Below are 25,898 nucleotides of genomic sequence, written 5' to 3'. Positions count from 1 at the left end.
GTTTTGTTTTGCCCGCTATATTTATTGGTTCTTTGTTTCCTTCTCCCCCCTGCTGTAATACCTATGGGCGCTGTGGGTATTGTGCTAAATAAATAAATAAATAAATAAATAAATAAATAAAAATGTGGCACACAGGCCTTGTATCGTCGTCTGTGCCGCCGTACATGCTGACCGTCAAAATCTGCGGGCACCCCATTTCCATGGGGTGCCTGGGAAATGGTTCAAGCGTGCCTTCCCCAGCGCGTCCTTCGAGGCTTCAGGCGTGATGCTGCGCAGCTACTTTGGGCAGCTCTCCCAGGCCCAGGGTCAGGCATAGGTCAGCATTCGCTTTGGCGACACGGAGGCAACCCTTTCCCTTTACTTAACCAAGGGGTCATCGCCGACGCTGCTGGGCAGAAACTACATTCATGCACTGGGTGTTTGTCAGAGTACCAGGAAGCCAGCCTGCATGTGGTGAAATACATCCCCAGCCTCCTGACAGAGTTCAAGTCCCTGTTCCAGCCAGGGACAGGCACATTCGCCGGCATGGCGGCTGGCATCCACGTAGCTGATGGAGCCCGGCCACGTTTTTTCAAGCCTCACCCACTGCCGTTCGCCCTGAAGGACGGGGTCACCCAGGAGCTGCAACGGTTACAGCAAGAGGGCATCCTGGTGCCCGTCAAGACGTCTGAATGGGCTGCTCCCATCGTACCAGTCCTTAAACGAGATGGCAGTGTCAGGATCTGCGGGGATTTCAAGGTTACCATCAACCCAGTCGCTACTGTCGAGAAGTACCCGCTGCCCCGGATTGAAGATCTCTGGTCAGCGTTGCCCGGTGGAAAGAAGTTTACCAAGCTCAACCTCAGAGGTGCTTGCCAGTAGCTGATGCTCCAGGATGCCTCCTGGAAGTATGTCACAATATAGACAACTTTGGAGCTCTTCCAGTACATGTGCTTGCCGTTTGGCGTGGCCTCAGTCCCAGCCATATTTCAGAGGAAGATGGACAACCTCTTTAGGGGCATGAGGCACGTGGTGGTGTACTTGGACGACATCCTGGTTACTGGCAGCGACGACGGGGACCACCTGAAGAGAACTGACAGGAACCACCTGGCACGGCTGCAGGATGCCGGCCTTAAGCTCAAGCTGGAAAAGTGCATTTTCCTGGCCCCCAGTGTTGAGTACTTGGGACATGTCATTTCCCAGGCTGGCCTAGCCCCAACTCCATGCAAAGTTGATGCTGTGCTCAAAGCGCCTAAGCCCCAGAACAAGAAGGAGCTTCAGAGCTATCTCAGCCTCATCAACTTCGACACGAGTTTTCTACCGAACCTGTTGGCGCATCTACAGCCGCTCCATCTTCCGCTTCAAGATGGTCAGCAATGGATTTAGAAAAAGGAACAGGACTGGGCCTTCCAGCGCAGCAAGGAGCTAATCACCAAGGCTCCAGTGCTGGTACACTTTGATCCTGCCAAGCCTGTCGTCCTGACCGTAGATGCGTCGCCGTACGACATGGGAGCCGTCCTGGCGCACCGGGACAAAGATGGCCGGGAACACCCTGTGCTGTTTGCTTCTCGTCGGCTTCATGCTGCAGAGCAATGCTACAGCCAGCTGGACAAGGAAGGCTTGGCCCTCATGTTCGGTGTCAAATGCTTCCACCAGTATCTGTGGAACCGGAAGTTTGCAGCGGTCACGAACCACAAGCCACTGTTGGGGCTGCTGGGGCTTAACAAGGAAGTTCCCGTGTAGGCATCACCTCGAGTGGTACGCTGGGCCTTGAGGCTGGCAGCTTAGTTACCAGCTGGTTTACCGTCCGGGAAAGGACCTGGGACCTGCTAATGCCCTGAGCCGCCTGCCCCTGCCAGAGGTGCCTAATGCTGTTCCGGAACCTGCTGAAGTGTTCATACTGGAGCACACGTACTCGGAGGTGCTCTCCAGATCTGCGGTATCGCAAGCGACCAGCCGGGACCCAATCCTGTCTCAGGTGGTCAAGGCGGTGTCCCGTGGGGAGGAATCGGTTCAGCAGGCCTGTAGCCCCAAGGCCACTAAGCTAAGCTTGCAGCAGGGCTGCCTACTGTGGGGCTCCAGGGTGGTGATCCCACAAAGTCCTCGGTCCAGGTTCCTGCAGTTGCTGCACGCAGGTCATCCTGGCGTGGAATAGACCAAGATAGTAGCCCGGTCCCATGTTTGGTGGCCTGGCTTGGACCAGGACATCGCTCAAATGGTGCAGAGCTGCCATAGATGCCAGGAGAATTAGCAGGCCTCACGTCATGTGGAAATCACCCCCTGGCCATTCCCAGAGAGACCCTGGTCCCGCCGACATGTGGATTTTGGGGAACCCTTCAAGGGCCATTACTTCCTGGTAGTGGTGGACGCCTTTTCGAAGCGGGTGGAGGTTCTACCTGTCACCACTCCATCAGCAGGCACGACCATTCCAGCGCTGCGACAGGTATTCGCCGCCCAGGGGTTGCTGGACGTCATCGTGTCCGACAATGGTCCTGCTTTCGCCAGCACAGAGTACCTGGCCTGGCTGACGAAGAACGGAATCCGCTGGATGATGGTTCCGCTGTACCGCCCTGCTTCAAATGGTACAGCCGAGCAGGTAGTGCAAACCGTCAAGGACAAGCTCAAGAAGAGCCAGACAGGGGATTTCCGGATGCAGATTGCCTGGATACTGTTTCAGTACCGGACCATGCCCCACGATGTCACTGGCCGTGGCCCCTGTGAGCTCCTGCTAGATCGGATGGTCAAGGCACCCTTGGACGTCTTGCATCTGGACCTCCAATCCACAGTGCTCCTGAAGCAGCTGAAGCAGAAGCTGGCTGCTGACCGAGGGTGTGGTCCCGGGCCTTTGCCGGAGTTGGGACCTCTAGTTTTCGCCAGGAACTTTCGTCCTGGCTCACCCTGGTCCGACGGACAGGTGGTGGCTCCTGCCAGTGCCTCATCGCTGCTCGTCCACATGCCAGATGGGGCCACGTGGCACAGACACACCGAACATGTTAAGTCTCGCCTTGGGACCTGACCAGCACCCTCGACTACCACTTCCGAGTTCCAGCCCGCAGGAGGACTAGCGGCAGCACCAATCACTTCCAGCAGAGCACCGCCCACCTCGGAGGCAGCAAGCATTGCCAGTGGTGTGGCGCCCGTTGGGCCAGCGTCAAGCCGGTCACCACTCATAAGGCCGACCACTGCGAACCCTCCGGATGAAGCGAGGCTGTCTCAGGCAGCACCCGGCATTGCCACACCCGGCCCGTCAACCTCGGTGCCCAGGCGGAGTACTCAACAGCGGAGGCCACCGGACCGTTACTTGCCTGGGTAGTAGCAGGCACCGACCACCCGGCTAGGACGGTGGCAGAGCCTTATGCTCTGAACTTGGACGTTTGTTTATATTAATTAACAAACAAACTGGGGGTAAGGGGGTGTAACAAGCATGTGATACCCCCTCAGGCATAATCTTCATTGACCCGCCAGGTTCGGTGGCCTGCCAGGCTCAGTAGGAAACATTGGTCACCGCACCGCAGTAAACACCGAAGAGCACAGCTGCTTGGGGGTCAGTCATTGTTCATCACCACCACGCTGTGGAGCATCCATCTAATGGAGGGTGCCTCGAGCCCTCCCCTCTTGACGAACAAGGGCGGATCGTGACAACTACGACTTGCAAGCAACCTAAAGACATGATAGTCTCGGACTGTAATTTGACTATACGAGAAAACGTAATTCTGTTATGCAAAAACTCAAAAAAAAACCTTCACACACACAAACCGGCCACGGCATTTACAGACCGATCGCAGCGTCCGCCATTTCGCGCGGTGGTTGTCTTGGAGGCCACGGAGTGGCACGCCTGGTTCCTTCCATTAACTCCAGCTGGAGCTCGCCTCCACCACATAGTGGCCCATGCAAGAGGCCATTGTTCCACCACAAAGATCGCCTTCGTGCATGGCGTTCGCGGCAAGCGTTTTCAGGTAAACATTACAGTTACATACACTCCAGTTGCCGGGAAGCGTGAGAAGCAGTCAGGAATCTTTGAATGCTATCACGTTCTACACTTAAAGGCAAAGCTTAAGCATCCTCCAAATATTTTGAGCTAGTCCTGCATGCAAGTTTTGGGAACTCCGAACGCCCATGATGCGGCCCGATTTCCGTCGGCTTCCGCACGCATGATCACTTTCCTTTTAATTGCGGCGTCTTGATGATCTCGACATGTCTTTGCAGTTGGCACTACCATGCTGATAGAGCAAACGCAGAAAACGAGAAGACGGACGGTGTACTAACCAAAGCCAAAGGAGGCATTGCCTAAGCACACATACTGAAGCACATGGAGGAAGCTACAGCAGCTAGGCTCGAAGCGCATACAAGGTGGCCATTTTGAAATGCCGATGGCAATATGGTAACGCAGATTTAGGGTGGTACTTGATTCTAACGCGCACACAATTTTTTCACCCATTTTATCGGAAAGAAAGTGCGCATTAGATTCGAGTAAATACAGTAAGTGGGGCACTAATGTCACCAGGATATCATGCTTAAGTCTATGGAGCTGTGTGTGTTATGCAGAAGGCTGTAAAGTGTTCTCTTTCTTGTTTAAAAGGCATGTGCCTGAAAAGAAAATGAATTGTTCGTTTAAGCAACCTCCTTAAGCAACACACACAGACTCTGCCCAAAGAATACTGTGTGTGTTAAAGTTGCCAACCAGTATGTCAGGTTTAGGCCGGTCATCTGTTAATTCCTGAAGTTCTGTTGTATGGTGTCGATAACTAGGTAGTACATATAGAGAAGATATTGTAATGAATTTTCCAAACATTAGGGCTCGAACTACAACTGCCTCAACACGTGTTTAGATTACTGAAAGCTGACATGCTAAATTCTTATCGACCATGATTGCTACGCACATACTGCAATAGAAAGTTTGTGCAGGTGTTAAACGTGCTTCTTTGATACACAGCACCTTTGGCTTCAGTTTATATAAGAGTTCCTTAACGTCATATCACTGGAGGCAAAGGTCAAGATCGGATCTTTGTTGGAAATTCCTGTGTTGTCACAACTTAGTTTAACTCTTTGCACATTGATGACATCCTGGTCCTTCCATCCTTCACGAAGTTCACTTTCACTCAGATCTACAAGGTCTGTCTTGTGAACGGCACAAGTTTGGAAAAGTTTTTCATACTGAAGATTGTGGCGCACCTCAAGGAGGAGGCCACCACTAGCCATCTTGGTAAGGTTACCTTGTAGCAAGGTGTCTGTTTAACATTTGGCAGCAAGAAATGGTGAGAGAGTTCTTACAATCTTGTCGGGGTTTTGAATGTGAAGGACATGAAATTTCAGAAAGCTTTATTTGACACGGTTGAGGAAAGCAAACATTCCATAAGCGAATTCTCTTTTTTAAAGAGAACAATAAGGTAGCATTGGAAAAGATGTTGAAGCCATAAAGGATCATATTTTTTTGGCAGTGATGGCATCCACCCACCATGGAGCCCAGAGGACGCTACACCGCCTCTGAAGGGAGACTTGCATGCGCCAGATGTACATCATCATTAAACCTAATATCACATGCCCAAGGGGGAATAGGTTACACCAGGTTAACCCTTGCCACCGGAAATTTGAGAAACTAAAATGAAATGAGGAGGCCAGAAAAAAATTATAAAGAAAATACAATTTTAAAGAGTGTGGAGAGCAATAGGAAAAGGCTACAGGTGACTACCAATTTTGCCCGGCTGGCTCAATCCAGGTGTGCAATCTCCGTGAAGCTAGGGCCAAAGAAGTACCGTATTTACTCGCATAATGATCACACTTTTTTGTAAAAAAAAATGATGCAAATTCAGGGGTGCGATCATTAAGCGGGTTAAATTTCCCGCAAAAAGAAAATAATTTTTTTTTTCATCTCACATTTGCTGCGGGATGACAGCAAGTCAACAAATAGGTGGCTGCCTATTGTTGGGCGGCTGCCTAACAAAGATGTAGGCCGGCGGAGCAATCCGACTGCGCTGAATGCGATTTTTTTTCTTCTCGTGACTATATTACGTGCATTGAAACAGTTTCTTCCATATCAGTAATGAATAATATTGTTAATATCGGCAAGTTTGCGGCAATAACATAGCCATGGCCACTTTGAGGAGACAGAAACAGATGGGCACGCTTAGCTGCCGGTGACATAGGAACACATAGCAGACATGCTGCGGAAACTGCGGCATTTGTCTTCACTACAATCCTAATATGGCACGTTTCCGCTAAGGGTGGGTGAATATCGTAGCCGTGTTACAAGCGTCGGCATATGAATAGGTTACACTTCTAACGTATCAGTGTAAACGTGGCTGCTATCGTTGCCGCTCACTATTCGTCGCGTGCCCACGAATGCAGACGCAAAGAATCGAAAGGCGCTTTTTTTGTTGTTGTTGTTGACTACAGCCATTATAAAGCGTACACATAATAAGGGTGAGTTTGGTTGTAGCCTTCTTTTTCTTTTTTTGTCATGGAAGTGCGCAAAGTGATGAAAGGAATGAAATGGGGCATCTGCTTGAGAATGGTTGGTGCATACAGACTGTTTGGTTTGTCTTGAAGAGTCGTTCGCGTAGCATTCAAAAGATAGCGCATCATTGTTAGCTAGACTTGGCACACGACATATCGCTGCGGCAAGTTCGGGGTGCGATCATTACATGGGAAATAAAAAAGCTCATTTTGACAACAAAATTGCAATCATTACGCGAGTGCGATCATTATGCGAGTAAATACGGTATGTTGCCTCCGCTGAGGGGCCTTCGAGGTCTGGACACGGCTAAACCACACACTGCTAGGCTTAACCCCCATATGCTCGAGTCCGTGGTGTCACAACACCCCAAACTTTACTTATTCATTAATTCCTTTGTGGGACATATTGGAATTTACAAATTATAGCCGGTGAGTTTAAAAGATGTATCTACTTGAAATGAATTTCCAGGATGACACCAGTTTCGAGACATCATACATATAAGATAAATTTTACACAGGCGTTTCAGTTACTTTCGTGCTTGAATGCATAAAAGAATGTTTTGTTAAAAAGTAAGGGGAACAACTATGCATTTTTATGGCGAGTTTGCTCACACCTATTTTCAAACTGGTGTCATTCTAGAAATTAACTCCAAGTGGACACGCCTTGCAAACTCACCAGCCACAACTACAATTACTAAATTGTACTTTTGTGCCGTAACATGCAAGCATGCCATGCTTGCAGGGAAGCCCTGCTTATTGAACAATTACCTATGATTAGAGCAGTACTTTTCAGATGTGGCCCACAATGAAAAGTGCAGATTGAAGTTTGTCAGAGCCTCAGCAGCTGAAACTCTGCACATTACTTGACCTGATTTCTGGCATGCAACATCAGAATGCAACTAAAGTAATTAACTGAAAAGTTGGTTAATTACATTTTGTTAATTAGTTTAATATGTGTTTTGATTTCTCATGCAAGTAATGTCCGCCTCTTCAAATAATCCAGCTCAAAGACAAGAATTATGTTAACAGCAACAAGCAATTTTTAAAAATTTCTTAAAACATATAGATGATCACCCCATATAGTAATATATTTTCTGCAGTAGCACATTTAATTAACGCTGTGACTTGGAACTAATCGTACTGGCAATTTGTTTTAATTAACATAATTTCTAGACAATAGCAATGGTGGCATTTCTTTCTGTTTTGGTAAAAAAGAATCTATATTTTTACAAGGTCTTCGAATTCACTCGTATATCAAATGCAAAATTTTCCACAGAAGATGCTGTATACCTACATTATCTGTAACTAGACTTCCTAGGTGGTTCGAAATTTCATTGCAGTTGGCTTTTAAATGAAATGCAGAAAACTGCCACTGTGGGCTGATGCCATTCAATTGAGAAGAATCACCTATGATTAAAGCAGTAGTTTTCTAATGTGGCCCACAATAAAAAGTGCAGATTGAAGTTTGTGAGAGCCTCAGCAGCTGAAACTCTGCACATTACTTGGCCTGATTTCTGGCATGCAACATCAGAATGCAACTGAAGCAACTAAAATACTTGCATGCTGTGGTCCCTGTTCCTCGAATGAATAAGAGATATCAGGTACCTTGATATGTGCCAGTAGCTCAGTGAAGGCAGTGTGCTTAGGGCGGTGGGTAACTCTCCAGCGGCGACACTGCTTGAAGAGTGCAATACTGTCCAGCCGAGTGAGCCCCGCCCGACGGGACTCCTGCAACAGCTGCACCTGTTGGCACAGCAGCTGCTCACCTGCGCGTTGACACAGATCATGCAAGGTTGTCGCTGCTATGCTCTTGTACACAGAGCCTCAAAAATGTGGACACGGTCACCACATGTTTGCTGGGCACTGTAAGGATAGACTGCTACACCTCACACACAGCTAGTGATGACCAGCGCACAGTGTCTCACTCTGGAGATGCAATGCGGTGAAAGCTGAGGAGATTTCTGCACTGCTTCCATTTGTGACCACTAAATTGAACATACAAACTAATACCATGTGTGAGGATGCTTGGCTCTGTCACGTCTCACTCTCGCATCTCCTCGAATTTGGCTTCCACACAAGCACGTGCTGCGGGAGAAGTCGGTGTAGCAGCAGAGTAGTACAAGGGACGGCACAAGTGTCGCTGCTGACACCACCTGGCGACAGGGATACTCAGGCGCAGCAGGAATTAGATTCTTCCCCTTCTGGCTGAGGGACCTTGCCATGCGCGAACAGACCACACACTTGGCAGGACCATCTCACAATGTCTTCCCATTTGCTTGTATACCTCTCAATCCCAAGTCTTCATGTCACGAATTTTGGCGCTCTGAAGACAGACAGGATACAAAGTGCACACGATAGGAAAAAAAAAGGCATTTATAACACAAAACGAGTAAGAAAAAAACGACGAAGAAATACTACAAAAAATATGTAAACTCTTGCTTAATACTTAAACACTTAAACTATAATCACTAAGTTCCTATTAGGGTAAAGGACAAACAGTCTGAACGTCATGATGTGGTGGGAGCCAGTTCGTGTGTCACAAGAGGCAACCATTGCGACTCCAACAAGACGCAAGCACTGGCCTCCGGAACTGTCGCTTGACAGGGCTGGTTTCCACAGTGGCGGCAATGCTTCCATGATCCACATGGCACAAGACGCGGTAGTTGTTAGTAGTGCGTGTGGTCAATGACGTGGCCAAATGGTTGCCTCCACGACATTGGACGGTGATGATGATGATGATGTATGGGATTTTATGGCGCAAAGGCCAGGTGTGGCCAAAGAGCGCCATGTCTGTGCTAATGAGTTTGCAGTGTAATTATGATTACTATGAAGTTGGTGTGACGTGGCTGTAAAGGGGCCTTAAAATATGCGCTCTAAAGTGCATAAAATCTGTATAATAAAATTATGGCGATGACATATGACTTGTACTATGAACATTTAGATGCGTTTAAAAAGAATGATACGATAGGTAAAATATAACAGATTATAAGAAATGCTAGAGCACTACTGCCTCCTTAGAGCCCTTGAAACACAATGGCCTGGAGGCATGTGCTATGCAAAAATATTATCGCAGTGGCATCCTCTGGAGAGAGGAGGCGCTACGAATGCATGGGACTAATAACATGTATGACCACATCTCTGAGGAAACCTAGGAGTGTGTCTGCATTAAAAAGCGGTTCTGGACCAAGAAGCATTGCAGGATGAAGAGGAATGTGCTGTCGGTATGCTAATGAAAAATGTCTCTTTCTCTCAGATTCGGCTTCCCGACACTCCAGGAGGACGTGGAGTACGGTCAGCCTCTCCCCGCATCTACCACAGGTCGGAGGTTCACTACAGGTGAGTAGAAAGTTATGAGTGCCAAATGTGTGTCCTATTCTTAAACGACAGAAAAGGACATCTGTTCGGCGCGATTTTGTAGTAGAGGGCCAGAATCCTAACTGTGGTTTTATCAGGTGGAGCTTATTATTCGTTTCCGCATCCCACATACGTTGCCAGTGGTCCCACAATCTTCTTCGCAAGAAAGGCCTCAGATCTGTGACAGGCACCGCAGCGGTGGGGTTACCGGCTTGCGATGCAATAGACGTGGCCATCTCGTCCGCCAGAACGTTGCCCTCGATGCTCCTATGGCCAGGCACCCAGCATATAATGATATGCAGGTTAGATATGTACGCTTTGCACAAGACGCTGTAGAGTTCATTAAGTACTGGATTTTTGTGTCTATAGAGTGACATCAAGGCCTTCACGACGCTTAGGGAGTCTGTATATATCGCTGATTTTTGAAGTTTTGATTTTCTTATATTATTTACAGAAGACAGTACTGCGTAGGCCTCCGCCGCGAAGATACTTGTTTCCGGATGCAGTAGACCAGATTCTGAGACGGATGGGCCGAAGGCAGCATAAGACACCCCGGCATTTGACTTCGAAGCATCTGTGTAGAACTCTGCACAGGAGTGCTTGTGCTGGAGTTCTAGAAAATGCATTCCGATTTATATCTCTGGTGCATGTTTTGTTACTTCTAAAAAGGATATGTCATATTCTATCAGCTGCCACTCCCAAGGTGGTAACAGCTTGGTTGGATGCATTAGGCGAAGCTCGAGGAGTGGGACACGCATTTCATCACTAAGCTCCCTCACACGAAGCGAGAAAGGCTGTCTTACAGAGGGACGGTTATGGAAAAGTGTAGTACACGTCATATCGTTAACAGTGTGAAAACATGATGTTGATGATTGGAATGTATTTTCAGGAAATATGTAAGGCTGATGTAAGTTCTCTGTAGATGGATGGACCATTCATTTGATTCTGCGTATAAGCATTCAATAGGGCTTGTCCTGAAAGCGCCAGTGGCTATGCGGATACCTAGATGGTGAACAGGATCTAGAAGCTTTAGTGCGCTCGGAGCGGCAGAGTTATATACGACGGTACCATAGTCCAATCGTGATCAAATTAGACTCTTATAAATATTTATCAGACACTTCCTGTCACTACCCCATGTTGTGTGGGATAGAATATTAAGTAAATTCATTGTCCTTAGACATTTTTCTTAAGATATTTAATGTGTTGAATAAAAGTAAGCTTGGAGTCAAGTATAATACCTAGAAATTTGTGTTCTTTGTTGATAGGTATTTGATGTCCATACAGTTGGACACAAGGATCTGGAACAAGGCCTCTCTTTCTAGTAAAAAGAACGCAAGAACTTTTGTGCGGGTTGATTTTAAATCCGTTTGTGTCTGCCCACTTGGAAACCTTGTTCAAACCCTGCTGCACCTGCCTCTCGCATACTGCGAGGTTACAGGATTTGAAGCCGATTTGAATGTCGTCGACGTATATGGAATAAAAAATGGCAGGTGGTAATGAAGCACGAAGCGTGTTCATTTTCACAATAAAGAGCGTACAACTAAGCACGCCTCCTTGGGGTACACCTGTTTCTTGTGTGAAAGGTCGTGACAATACGTTGCCGATTTTCACGCGGAAGATGCGATGTGACAAATAGCTTTCAATTATTTTCAACATATTTCCACAGATGCCAATTCCCGACAAGTCTCGCAAGATGCCGTAACGCCATGCTGTGTCATACGCCTTCTCCATGTCAAGGAATATTGATAAGAAGAACTGTTTATGTACATATGCATCACGAATATATCCTTCAATGCGTACAAGATGATCTGTTGTCGACCTGCCTTCTCTGAAGCCACACTGATAAGGATCAAGTATATTGTTGAATTCAAGGAAATGTATGAGTCTGCGATTAATCATTTTTTCAAAAAGCTTGCACAGACAGCTCGTAAGAGCTATCAGGAGATAGCTTGACGCCAGGGATGGGTCTTTCCCCTGCTTCAAAACAGGGACCACAATTGCTACTTTCCATGTGTGTGGAAGGTATCCGGCAGCCCAAATAGTGTTGAAGAGTGCGAGTAGTGTAACTTGTGTGTCAGTGTGCAAGTTTTTGATCATGTCATACATGACTCAGTCAGGTCTCGGTGCAGTGCTGTTGCATGAGATCAAGGCAGCTCTCAACTCTGCAATACTGAATGGCCGGTTATACGCTTCGTCGTGTCTGCATTTACGTACAACTGGCTTAAGCTCTTCTATTTCTTTATATTTAAGGAAAGATTCAGAATAGTGTATTGAGCTCGACACATGCTCAAAGTGTTCCCCAAGAGAGTCTGCCTGGTCTTGCAAGGTATCCCCTTGGTTGTTCACCAGAGGCATTGGATGGATTTGTTGCCCTTGTAGCTTTCTCAAGCCATTCCACACTTTTGCCTCCTGCGTGTATGAATTAATGCCGGAGAGGAACCTCACCCAACTTTCTCTCTTTGCCTGACGTCGTGTCCGCCTTCCCTGTGATTTAATCTGTTTAAAGTGAATTCGATTTTCGGCATTAGGCGATCTGCACAATACGCCCCATGCCTTGTTCTGTCTCTTTCGTGCCTTTATACAGTCTTCGTTCCACCAGGGAACACGTCTTCTTAGTGAACCACCATTCGTCTGTGGAATAAACTTCTCAGCTAAATCAATAATAAAAGCGGTAAAATATGCAATGGCATCATCTATAGTAAAATTATTTATAAAATCTGGTGATAAATAAGATGATTCTTTAAAACACTCCCAATCCGCCGATGCTAATTTCCATCGAGGAATATGCGGAGGATTTTCATGCAAAGTTATCAGGTTTAAAATTAGAGCGAAGTGGTCACTTCCATACAAATTATTGATCACGGACCATTCCAGGAGAGGCAGAAGAGAAGAAGAACCGACTGCTAAATCTATTGCTGAATATGTGTTGTGTTGGACACTGTAATACGTCGGCTCCTTCTTGTTAAACAGGCAGCCACTAGAGGTCAAAAGGAAATTTTCAATTAATCGACCTCTCGCGTCGCATTGCGAATCTCCCCACATCGTGTTGTGGGCATTAAAGTCACCGACAAGTATGTAGGGTTCAGGAAGCTGATTAATTAGGTTATGGAAATCGGTTTCTTTCAGGCGACAGTTAGGTGGTATGTATAAAGAGCACACAGTCATCAGTTTGTTAAAAAGGATTGCCCGAACCGATACGGCCTCAAGGGGCGTCTGGAGGGCAATCTGTTGACAAGCTACAGATTTATCCGCAGATATTGCAACACCGCCGGAGGCGTTAGCCTCGTTGCGGTCTTTGCGATAGATTATGTACTGACGTAAAAAGTTTGTCTGTGTGGGTTTCAGATGTGTCTCTTAAACACACAGAAACCTTGGATAAGGTTTGTGCAACAGTTCTTTGTTGTCGTCCAGGTTACGTAAAAGTCCTCATACATTCCACTGTAATATTTGTGTTTCCATTATGATAATGTATTGGGTGCTGTGTGTTTAAGAGATAAGGATTAGATCACTGGCCTTTTTCAGGCGCCGTGACGGGAGTTTTGTCTCTTTTGGAGCGATCGAGAGTGCCTCGCCGCTCCTTAGGCGCTGGTGGCGCCGTCTTGCTGGTGGTTGTGTCCATCACCTCTTGCGAGGCGCTGGACAGGCGCTTTCCGAGTGCTTTGTTTGGCGTGAAGGCCTCGGCACGTTGGACGAGGCCTTTGAGGTCGCCTGCCCAGAGGTAGATGGCCCCTTCTGCGGGGTTGGCGTAGCAGCGCTAGCTGCAGCCGCCAGGGGGGCGGATGGCGTTTCTGCCGCCTCACTGAGTGTGAGACGGACAGTCGCCGGAGACCGTTGCGGCGCTGCCCCCTGACGCGCCACTTCGGCAAATGTGTTTTTGGGCAGGTAGGATACCCACCTGCGTGCCTCCTTGAAACTAATATTTTCCTTTACTTTTATCGTCACAATTTCTTTTTCTTTTTTCCAGGATGGGCACGACCGCGAGTATGCGGCGTGCTCCCCTTCACAATTTACACAATGGAGAGTGTTCTTGCAAGCTTCAGAAGTATGTTCATGGGCACTGCACTTCGCACAGGTTTGACGGCCTCGGCAGCTCTGCGAACTGTGGCCGAAACGTTGGCATTTGAAACATCTCAGGGGATTGGGCACATATGGCCTAACACGGAGCTTGATGTACCCTGACTCGATTGACTCGGGCAGGACACTTGATCCGAAGGTGATTATCAAGTGCTTGGTTTGGATTTCTTTGCTGTCTCGCCTCATCTTAATTCTTTTGACATTTATTACATTCTGTTCAGTGAAGCCCTCCAAGAGTTCAGCCTCAGTGAGCTCCAGCAAGTCATCGTCCGACACAACGCCGCGGGTGGTGTTCATAGTACGGTGCGGGGTTACTGTTAGTTGGTTATCCCCAAATGACACAAGCTTAGGCAGTTTCTCGTATTGCTTCTTATCACGGAGCTCCAGGAGATCACCGCTTGCCATCCTGGTCGCTTTATAACCGGCTCCAAAAACATCAGTCAAAGTCTTTGATACAAGGAACGGTGAAATAGTGCGCACTGGTTTGCTGGGTTTTTCTGAGTGGACTACATGGAAATGTGGGAAGTTGTGGACTTGGTGTCCGAAAAACTGAAAAACTTCATTGGTGCGCCCTCTTTTCTGAGGGCGATCAGGGAGTGGAGGAAAGGAGCTATCCATAAAGATATGTGAGATTTCGGCAGTAACGCCAGCCACCCACCGTGGAGTCCTACATGGGGACACTACAGGACCCGTGAAACACGGCCTGCAAACGCCAGCTGTGCGTTACCACTACAACCAAATATGAAATAACCTAGGTTGGCTATTCACACAAGCTTAACCCTTGCTGCCTGAAAAAATTGGAAGTAAAGGGAAGCCAGGAGAAGGCAGGAAAGATGGAAAGTGAGAGAAAGACGAAGGCTGGAGGGAGAGAGAGACAGGAAAAGGCAACTACCGATTTCACCTGGGTAGGTCAGTCCGGGGGTGCCGTCTATGTGAAGCAGAGGCCAAAGAGGTGTGTTGCCTCCTCCGGGGGCCTTAAAGGTCCAAACACCCAGCATCAGCTCAACCCCCAGGATCCCCCTTTCCCCAGACACGGCTAAGCCGCGCACGGCTACAAGTGGGAGGGTCCAACCCTCGTGTGCTTGGGTACGTGGTGTCGCAATACACCAAACGCCTGCTGACGCAGACGCCCCTGCGGGGCATTGGACGGTGGCAGGCGACGGCTTCACGGGACTGAACTGAGGAGCACTGCCACAGCACCATAGCCGGGGCTCAAAAGCTGGAGCTGTCTGTGGGTGGCCAACTCTCAGAGGTCCCCTCTAGGGTCCAGGTCCCCCACGAAATCCAATCACATCACCCGAGCACAGCTGACGATGTGTCTGCCCCAGTCCATGCCCATGTCAGCAATGCCAGCTCATCCGTCTTCTCCTACGTGTACGCATTTCCTGTACAACTTTAGGGTATTACTGGCATTGTCCTTGTACTCAAAGTTGAAATGGCTCTTCCTTCTCTGCTTATTCTTTTGCAGGAAGCTTCTGCTTTGTGAGCACCTGCAGTTCTTGGGTCTAGACATGTGCATATGTGTTGGTACCCAAAACTTCCTTGACTGACCCTTGTTCTTTTCTTCAATGAGTTGCAGCGATCCGTGTATGAGCTAACCAGCCATACTGCCTTCGCGACTTCTTGAAAGGCAGTTTCCCTACATTGTAGGTGTCCCTTTGCTGCTTTGATCTATTCTTCTCTTGATTGCTTGTTTTCCCCAAGGTACTTTCTCAGTGAAACCTAGCTCTCTGGGCACTGCTATGTCTTGTAGGTGGTCCACTTCATGGTGACTCTTCGCACTTGTGCACCTGTCTGTCTGGATATGAAACTTCTTGCACTCTTTGCTTTCTCACTCTCACAGTTCTCAATGTCGTCAATGCTGGTCATCTCTTTCAAACAATCGCTCTTGTGGAGGTCAGGTACTGTCATATCTTGTGCAAGATCTTCCTTCGCTGTTTTCTCAGCAGACATACTGTGCACTGATAAGCTCTTTCTTGGATGCCCTCGTGGCTCGTCAATTCTGGTGCTTGGAGATCTCTTAAACAGTCTTCAATTACAAACACCATGTCGTTCCGAGGTGAAGCAGCACTTGTCTCTTCCACCTTCTGCTTGTTTGCTATGCAAAACTCGATTGGAGTGTCAGCCATTCTCTTGTCTTGGTCATTCTGCAACAAAGATTCCCAAGTCGAAAGGTTCTCTTCAAAGTCATCAGTAGTGATATCTAATCTTCAAACTTCTTCTGGCGTCTTTCTCCTCTCATGCTGCTCTGCTCTGCTAATAAGTCTACTCTCCAGTTTTATCTCACACACTTTCATTTCCAAAGCATGTAATCTTTCTTGTAAGATCTTTACCTCTTTCTCTTCAAACTGCTTCCTCTCCTCATGTGTTTGTAAACTGCAGCATGTTCTGCTAATTGAGCAGCACGGACACGCTTCCTTTCATCCTCAATAGTTTGAGGCCCTGCTCCTTGCTAAGCTTTTGCTCACGAACAGTAGCTTATGCCCTGTCTCAATGCATCAGCAAATTACCAAAATCCGTGACAGGGCTGGAAACAAATCCTGGCAGCTCGCCAACTGTCACTCATGACACTCCAACTGTAAATCCCTTAGGCATTGGTGTCGAGCACGGGGCAAACATTATCGCTAGACATCTTTACCTCAAGAGAACAGCCTCCATTCCTCAGTGCATTTCATCAGCCTGTCTCTTTCATTGAAATTCATCTAGCTGGCATTGTACAAAAGGCACAATAAATGCCCTTTTGTTTGTAAGCACTACTGTTCCCTTTGTTTGTAGGGCACTTGAGATCCACACATTATGCGATTCCAGGCAACACCGAGTTCTGTGGGTATCGTGAGCTTACTTGCCCATAGTGCATGCCAGCTAAGCTCAGCCCCAAGTGCAGCCTCATGTGGCAACAGGGCAAGTGCTCAAGACTGTTACAGTCCAGGCCACACTCCAGTCAAGCTGCTTTGTCTTTTTCTTCCCTTTAATAATCAATTGCATGCACCAAAGTTCCTACGGAAAATCAGTGCTAGACAATAATCTATTCCTTAATGATGACAACTACAGTGCCATCTGATAGCGATTTGTTTCCTCCAGTGCTGCATGGAGTTTAATGTGTGGTTTTACATACTGCAGTAGCAGCAGCTAGAGCACTACATGGGCCCGCCACACTTAGTAATGAAAGCCGCGCCTGGCCTGGGCCCAAGCCACGCCTGGGCTTGGTACCACAGGCCCAGCTCGGGCTGGGCTCGGTCATGTACGCCCAGGCCCAGGCCAGGCTCAGGCTTGGTATCATGGGCTTGAGCTGGGCTCAGGCTTCATAAAGCAGGCTCCGGCCAGGCCCGGGTCAAAATATCAGGCCCGTGCAGTGCTATAGCAGCAGCTTGCATCAATAATAAGGGTACAAACTGTAATTTGTGCTTAGCTGCCACAAGCATGGAGCACAAACTGGCTACATATAAGTTCAAGAACATTTACCTTCATCCTAAACCACTATGATTTGTAGTTGATAGCACAGTAATGAATTTTTGCAAGTGTCGACAAAGACGTGTGACAGTGATGCTACAAGTCAGCTAACAATATTTTTTTTTCTCTCTGAAATGAACATAGGGGGCTGGCAATGCGGCAAGGGCATGAGTGGCATGTGGAGAGTGCAGTGGCTTGCTTTTTTTTTTCTTATCCAGGATCTCGCATTCCATTTCCTTTTGGCACAGACACCCAGAAGCCAGATTTAACTGTTTTAACCAATAAAGTGGCATGGGATCATTCTGCTAAGCAGTTTATTTTATCATAATACCTGCACAAAAGTTTACAGTGTCACAGCTTTTTAATGTTATATCTAAGTATTAATAAAACAGGTAATGTTATAAGTGGGTTCGACTGTATTTGTTTCTAATCAAAATGCTTTGATTATGGGAGTGTGAACACTCTAATATAACCGAATCTAATAGCGAACATCCGAATATCTACTATTTGATTTTTTGGTTATTCGATGCATTCGGTGTAGAGACCTGCGCAGTACAGCATGTCACGTGCGCTGCAGAGCCTCAGTTCGTTGTTTCGGCACGAAATAAGCGCCGAGCGCGCTGTGGGAGTGGTATCTGAGCATTTTTGCCCCACCGCTTCCCAATGTTGGCCCAACGTAGGGTCACACACACTACACCCGAATGCCACAATTCGCAAATGGCGCCACGTCTGCCAGGGCTGCCTCTGTCTGTACAATAACATTTGTCCACGTTGACAGGACTGATCAAAGCAACAGTGTGACACAGAGAAAAGGAATGGCAACAAAAGCAGCACGTATCTCAAAAAGTGTGAAAGCAAGTGCAAAGATCGGGCTGATTAGCCACCGAAAGGCACGCAGATGAAGCACCCTGCGCCACCTAACACATAAATAATCGCCACCTCTTGCGCTCATCTTCATTGTGAACAAGGGACCCGTAGTGGTCTCGAAACGTCATTTTGTTTTATGTCCTTTTGAACGATAATCAAGTGCCAGTTTATTTGACATTGTGTGAACAATGCACTCGTAGCGGTCTCGAAACATCATTTTGTTTTATTTTCTTTTGAACCATATGAGAGTGCCAGTTTATTCAACAATGTAGCACCCTCGTCTGACGAGTTTTCGTCGAACTTTGGACTACATATAGGGCAAGTGACAGTGGTTTCTTCCAGACCACCCTCAGTTGCACTTTGCTGCTTGAAGAAGCGGGACATATGTCAAGTGAGCTCCTGAACAACACTTTTCAATGTGGTGAACATGGTTTAAATCATAGATCTAGGACTTCAATGCAGTGCAACATTTTCTGACATATTTCTCTTGCATTTACCACTAAATCACCCCTGAATTATTTTTCTTGATTCAATTCTATCAATATTAGGTCCGAAATCTATTATTTGGTATTCTCACACCCCTAGTGTTCATGTCTGTTTCCTGCATTTCTTTTTCTGTGTGCAACCCTATTAGAACAATGAAAATGAAACAATGAAACAATGAACAATGAACCGGGCTCAGTCCTGGTTAACCTCCCTACCTTTCCTTTATCATTTGCGCTATCTCTCTCTTGGCACCTGAATATTGTTATAAGTGGGTTCTGCTGTAGGTGAAAGGTGGGGCAGCCCTGCCGCACATCATATGATGTGTATGCTTATAATGAATATCAGATATGGAAGAAGAGTAGCACAACTGATGGCAGTGGGGACAATCCAATCAGATGCACTGCTCAAAATATTTCAACTATAAGCAGCTGTTTGTACTGCTTGTGAAGCATACAACCGACATGTCAATGCAGCACTGTGTTTGGCTGAATGTAGCACTGCTGCTGAATATTTGTACTTGACCTGGGCACCTTGCAAGGCATAATCATTGCCAGTCATGGGAGCAATGACTGACAAATGCCGAGTCTGTAGCAGTGATGCTGCATGGCCATAAAACATTGTGGTGCCAGAAAGATCATGCAACACAAAAAGAAGCAAGAACTGGTCACACTCACTGTGCAGCCCCTCACAGAGGAACTCAAAGTTGTTTGGCGGGAGCAGCTGCATTAAGCGACCAAGCAGGGCGGTGGTGGCCTCCCCTAGAGTGGTGCTGTACCGGCGCCAGCTCTGGCGTGTCTTCTGGGGATGCACCAGGCCATGCTTGCGCACCAGCCACTTTCTTCGGGCACGCTCCCGCAACCGGTCTTGGTAAATTGACACCATGGCCAGCTGGAGCTCTGCAATAGCAGAATGCATCCACTAACCTCCCACCTCGGAACTTTCTTGCAAACCACAGGGCACTACGAATGTCTACTCAACACTATCAGCCTCAGTGCGTCACTGGTGCAGCGAGTGCAATACCATATGGATGCCACTCATGCTATTTACACATTGAAGCTATTGCCAAGCAACAAAAGTCATCAATCAGCATGGAGAGCAACATAAGGCCAGGTGGGTGGGTCTGGAATATAAAAAGTATGTGGATCCCACGCACTGTGGGAATCGATGTAAGCGAAGCTTTCTGTGATGTTTCCTTTGATTGACGATAATTAGTGGTGATGTTGATCGCGCATGTTTAATTTCTTCAATTTTTAGTCCAACACAAGAGTGGTGAGTTGATGTTAAATGTTACCTTGCATGCACCACTGGTGTTTGTCTGCGTACTACACAGAACACACAGGGGGAGGTGTTTCCTTGAGGCGCTGTTGTGCACCATACTTCACAATCTCCAAGAGGGTTGACCATTGTCATTGCCTCACATGGCACATCGCATCAAGGCAGAAGTATTAAACTTTAATGGAATTATGGGGCTGTACACGCCAAAACCAGAATAGGATTATGAGGCACGCCGTAGTGGCGAACTCCAGATTAATTTTGACACCGTGGTGTTCTGTAACGTGTCCCTAAATCTAAGGGCACGAGAGATATTTATTTTGCCCCCGTTGAAATACAGCTGCTTCAGTCAAGATCCAACCCACTACCTCGAGCAATGCCATAGCCGCAAAGCTACCGTGGCGAGCACAGAAAAGATGATTTGACGTGTGACCGTTCCTGTAGTGTCTCCTAGACCCTACGGTGTGCTTTAATGCAACTCTGCTTCTGCATGCCCTGCATAAGTAGTCCGCTTGACAAGTCTGCATGGTGCTTATATTTCAGAAATAGCAGAAATGTACCATACCATATGTTAAACTTAAATTTGTACTGTTCGCCGGTAACTGCAGTCATGTCTATAGTTGTAGTTTCCTTACCTTTCCACTTAACCTTTTCCCAATCTCTCCCCCCCCCCAACCCCCTTGTATGGAAACTGCGAGCAAAGAGTGACAAGGCTGTTTTCACTTGTTTCGTGACTGCGTCGGTTCTACCCATTCTGTGCCTCCACTCCCCCTCCTCTCTACCATTCTATCTAGCTTCCTTCTGGACTTGCATATTAATAGAAAGGTAAGTGCTGCAATTTTTGCACTGCTTTTGCGGGGGTCAGGGATAATTATAGCTGTCAAGAAGCTAATGTAGTAACACCCAGGGAGCTCCAGAGGGTATTGTGCACACTCAATGTGGTGCAAAGGTCTAAACGAGTTTCTGGCATCACCTTTACTCTTTGCCGCGCTCCTGACATGTATACACATGCTCCAAACTACCCCCCGACGCTGTGTGCCAGAATGCAGCAGCAGTGGGAAAGTCGAAGGAAGCAGCAAAGAAAGCTTAGCTTTAAAAGCATCACTCTTTTCAAGTCATGGAAATGAAAGGCACTTGCACCTATGTCATAACCCTGATAGTGCATGCTCGTAGCTATTTATTAGATTACAGAGGAACCCTGTTGATATTGTTACATAGCAGAAGTCGCATATAAAGATGTATTTTCAATATTTACACGAGAGACAACGATGCATAAACAAGATGGCTGTCGAGAGTGATTCCACCTCTACACGTCCAGTTATCTTCTTCTGACTGGCACTACTCTTGGTTGCACCGTAATATAACCTCCACCTGTAAAGATGAAGTCTCAGCGCTAGCTATAGGGAAGTGAACTCGTTGCAAAGTAAGGCTTCAGCTGGGACATATGCACAACATCTGTGGGGAGACGAGAGTCTAGCGGAGCAGTCTCATAGCTCACATTGCCAAGCTGACACAATATCATGCAGGGCCCTGTTTAGCGAGGCTTTTCAGACAAGCCAACACGGCAATGTGGTGTCCACAGGCGGACGATGGAGCCAGGAGGAAATCGAACGTCCTGATGTCGGCTGTCATACTGGATCTTCTGCGCCGCCTGAGACTCAGTGAGCCAGGAGCCGGAAATCTGGTGTGCCGTGTGAGCCCAGGCAAAGACGTCTTGAGCATATTCAGTGCGAGTGCTTGCCGAGGAAGGAAGCAGTGTGTCAAAGGGCAAAGAAAGGTGGCGGCCGAACAGAAAGTAAAAGGGTGAAAAGCCAGCAGTCTCGTGACGGGACAAATTATAGGCGAAGGTCAGAAAGGGTAACATGCTTTCCCTCTCACTGTGGTCGCCAGAAATGTACATAGACAGCATTTCTGTCAATGTGCAATTTAGCCGCTCCGTTAGACCATTTGTCGGCGGGTGGTAGGTGGTAGAAAGCTTGTGCTCTGCAAAATAGGAGCGAAGTAGGTCTTCAACTACTCAGGACAAGAAGGTGCAGCCACGATCAGTGAGGAGCTGCAGGGGTGCGCCGTGGTGGAGGACGACCTCATGTAAAAGGAAATCTGTCACCTCAGTTGCACAGCTTGCACGCAAAGCTCGCATGATCCCGTACCAAGTCTATTCAGTCACGATAACGACCCACTTATTGCCAGATTTCAACGTCAGAAAAGGACAGAGAAGTTCGAGGCCGATGCAAAATAATGGTGCTGAAGTCGCATTGATGAGTGAAGGCGTCTAGCAGGCAGCACTGCACGTTTTTTCTGTGGTGCTCAGAGAGCGGTACAGGCCTGGCCAGTAGAAGCAGTGTCATGGTGTAGATCTTTTCACCATACAAGGTTCTTTAATTTGGCCAATACAGGCCGATTTAGGAAATATTTATTTATTTATTTATTTGAAAATACTGCCACCTGCTTTTCGGCAGCCAAAGCAGGAGTGGTACATAGAAAATAAAAAGGGATACTGTACAAGCAAAGAAAATGGCAAAATAAAATTCGAACACAGCAAGCTCACACACAGTGCAACACAGATCATACTTGTACGCTACTGCGCATAACAATATCTCTTAAACTAATGACACGAGTTGAATAAAAATTCAGTACGAAAGGAATTGCGTGCTTCGCTCACAACTGAGAAATAGCCAAGAAGAAAGAGTCGACAGTACGCTTGTTCGTTACCTCTTGTGGAAGCCTGTTCCATTCTCTTATCGTTCTAGGAAAAAACGAAAATTGATAAGCGATAGTTCTAGCCTGGGGTACAATAAGGGTAAGTTCGTGCTTTCCACAGTTACTTCTACACGTGTTAAACTGTAAGTATTTGTCAAAATTCATTTTAGTTTGGCCGTTCACTATCGTGTAGAGCATCTTCAGACGGTGTAGCTTACGGCGTTCCTGCAGTGTTGGAAGACCAGACCTTGAACGGAGATCAGATAGTAACACTTGTCTTCCGTAGGCATTAAAAATAAACCTGAGTGCTCTTTTTTGCACTTTTTCCAGCTTACAATACAAACACAAAGCATAGGCTCTCTGTCACACACACACAAACAATGCTTTATATGAATTTGACGACATATAACTGCTGACAAAGGTGTTAAAATGGATCACTTAAAGTATGGAGTCTCTAAACAGTCTGCAGACTACAGAATCAAATGATTAAAGTTCATCACCCTACTGTTCGGTGTGGGGCATTGGATGAGGTCACGGCCGTAATGGTGCAGACGACAAGTGGGCTGCTGCTGAGGTACCCCAGCAAGAGTCGGGAGGCGAGACAACGTGGCACGATGGGGCAGGAACATCAGCAAGGATGGAAGATCGCAAGCACAGAAGCTGTGGTTGGTGCTCTGCTGGGCAGCTCGCAGACAAAAATCAGCTTCAGACATTCAGCCGTAGGCTCAGGAACACTAGACATAGGCAGGAGCCCGGACCCATGGGCCAAAGGGCTCCTTCTTCCACCGTGGGTCTTCTTCGCTCTGATTCCTGTATCACCAAGGCCCCCTCCCCCATTCCATGCTCGCACCACGAGGCTTTCCTGAGGTTTTCCTTATTTTTTTCTTTTTCACCTTTTTCTGGTGACATCACATGATCATGCTCGCACCTTTGTTGTCATCGTTGTCGTCTTCGCTTTTCGTTTTCAACACAGCACGTGCACCTCATGACAAGCGGCGCCATAGACTAGAACGGCACCGCCGAGCGGCGCTGCTGCGCCGGCATGACAGCGCCACATGCAGGGCAAAATTCAACTAGCGGGTGTACGCCTCTCCAATCTCGTTCACACCGCCTTGATTGGCACTTGCACTGAGCGTGTTTGGGAACGTTTCATACCGCGTGCGGTGTGTGCCTACATGTGTGTGCGTGGATGTTTTATTTGAATGACAACGTACACGCTTCTATTTGCCTTTAAGAAGATCGCTATGCTTGACGGTTATTTTCAAGGCTGCAATGCGGCGAAAGGGCAGAGTCTGCTTAGCCATGTTAGTGACACTGAGCAAGTAATTGGAAACGACATTGTATGTGCTGCCGGAAAAATTGTCGACACATACGATGCGTGTTAGGTAAAATCCTTTTTGCAGTTTCCCACAAAATGTTTGCTACAAATCCGTGTTGTCTCTGATGGCAACAATGGACTTCCATCAACACGGTGTGGAAATAAACAAAATATATCAGCACATTGCACAAGTACGACCTGCACACACAACTTTAACTAGTACGTCCCCTACAATATAGAATAGAGACAGCAATCTAAATAGCTTCACCATTTTTTAACAGTGCTCAAGAGACAGAAGTTGAAAATCTTAGTAATGATTTCTGTTTCAGCAATGCCGGCGCGACCAAGACGCTGGCGTATTGTCCAGTAACTCAATCGATCGGTGCAGTGGTAATGCAGGAATGAACTCCGGTCATGTTCAATGCATCGTGCACCTACCATATTTACTCGCATATTGATCACACTTTTTTGTTAAAAAAACTGATGCAAATTCAGGGGTGCGTTCATTACGCGGGTAAAATTTGCCACGAAAATAAATTTTCTTTTTTCATCCCGCATTTGCTGTGGGATGACAAGCAGGCGGCTGCCGCTGTCAGTGCGGGACACCAAAACAAAAATGGCGGCCGGTGGAGCAAGCCAAACGCGCCGAACACGTTTATTTTTCTTCTCGTGAGTAACATTGAATCAGTTTCTTCCATATCAGTAAGGAATAGTATTGTTAATATCGGCAAGTCTGCGACAATAACATAGCCATGACCACTTTAAGGAGACAGAAACAGAGATGGGCACGCTTAGCTGCCAGTCACAGAAAGGCATGGCAGGGATGCTGCGGAAACTGCGGCATTTGTCCTCACTGCTATCCTAATACGGCACGTCTTCACCAAGTTTGGGCGAATATCTTAGCTGCGTTACAAGCCTTGGTGTATGAATAGGGTGCACTTGTAATGTATCAGTGTAAAGGTGGCCACTATTGTTGCCACTCGTGATTTGTTGCGTGCCCACGAGTGCAGATGAGAAGAATCGAAAGGTGCCCTCTTTATGTTGTTGTTGACCAAAACCCTTATGAAACCTACAAACAATGAAGCCGAGGCAAGTTTGGTTGTAGCTTTTTTTTTTTTTCATGGAAGTGCAGAAAGTGATGAAAGGAATTAAATGGGGCATCTGCTTAAGAATGTTCGGTGCATGCAGACCGTTTGGTACGTCTTCAAGAGTCGTTCGCGTAGCATTCGACAGATGGTAAGAGCGATCATCACTGGCTAGATTTGGCACACGACATATCAATGCGACAAGTTCAGGGTGCGATCATTACACAGGAAAGAAAGACAATCGAATTTTGACGACAAAACTCAGGCGTGCGATCATAACACGAGTGCGATCCTTATGCAAGTAAATAAGGTATTCAATTTCACGGCACACAAGAATTTTGGCCACTGCTAGCGCATGCAACAGAAGTGGTTTCTATTCTTGGGCAGTGCACACACAAACGAAACACGCGAAAGAAGACAGGACAAGCGCTGGTCGAAGAACTGAAAGTGCTTATTTGACTAAAGGATTCATCATTATCATCATCATCATCATCAGCTTATTTTATGTCCACTGCAGGACGAAGGCCTCTCCCTGCTATCTCCAATCACTCCTGTCATGCGCTAACCGATTCCAGCTAGCACCCGCAAATTTCCCAATTTTTGTCACACTACCTAGTCTTCTGCAAAAAAGAAGTGAGGCGTGCAGACAGGTAAAATTCCCCTTAGCTGTGGCCAGTTCTACGTAGGGCAAACGGGACGGTGTATCAATCAGAGGCTAATGGAACATAAAAGGTCGTTAACCGGTGGATCGCCTTCTAATCTTTCGCTACATTGCCAAGATTGTGACTGCACGCCAGAGTTAGATGAATGCGCGATATTGTACAGGCATAAGAATGAAGATACGTGTCTTATGGTAGAAG

General features: G+C 47.1%; 1 protein-coding gene across 3 annotated transcripts in view; it reads right to left on the bottom strand.

The window, feature by feature from the left end:
* The window catches only part of Ada2a (Transcriptional adapter 2A), a 189,186-nt gene that overhangs the window by 56,697 nt on the left and 106,591 nt on the right, over window positions 1-25,898 (bottom strand). For all 3 annotated transcript variants that reach the window (XM_070534632.1, XM_070534631.1, XM_070534630.1), the window contains 2 exons: window positions 19,338-19,559; window positions 8,038-8,198 (listed from right to left, as the gene is read on the bottom strand). In XM_070534632.1, the coding sequence (XP_070390733.1) occupies window positions 8,038-8,198; window positions 19,338-19,559 (383 nt within the window). The remainder of the gene's footprint in view (window positions 1-8,037; window positions 8,199-19,337; window positions 19,560-25,898) is intronic.

This window comes from Dermacentor albipictus, chromosome 2 (genome assembly GCF_038994185.2).
Source record: "Dermacentor albipictus isolate Rhodes 1998 colony chromosome 2, USDA_Dalb.pri_finalv2, whole genome shotgun sequence".
Lineage (NCBI taxonomy): Eukaryota > Metazoa > Arthropoda > Arachnida > Ixodida > Ixodidae > Dermacentor > Dermacentor albipictus.
This window is presented reverse-complemented; position numbering and strand designations above follow the sequence as displayed.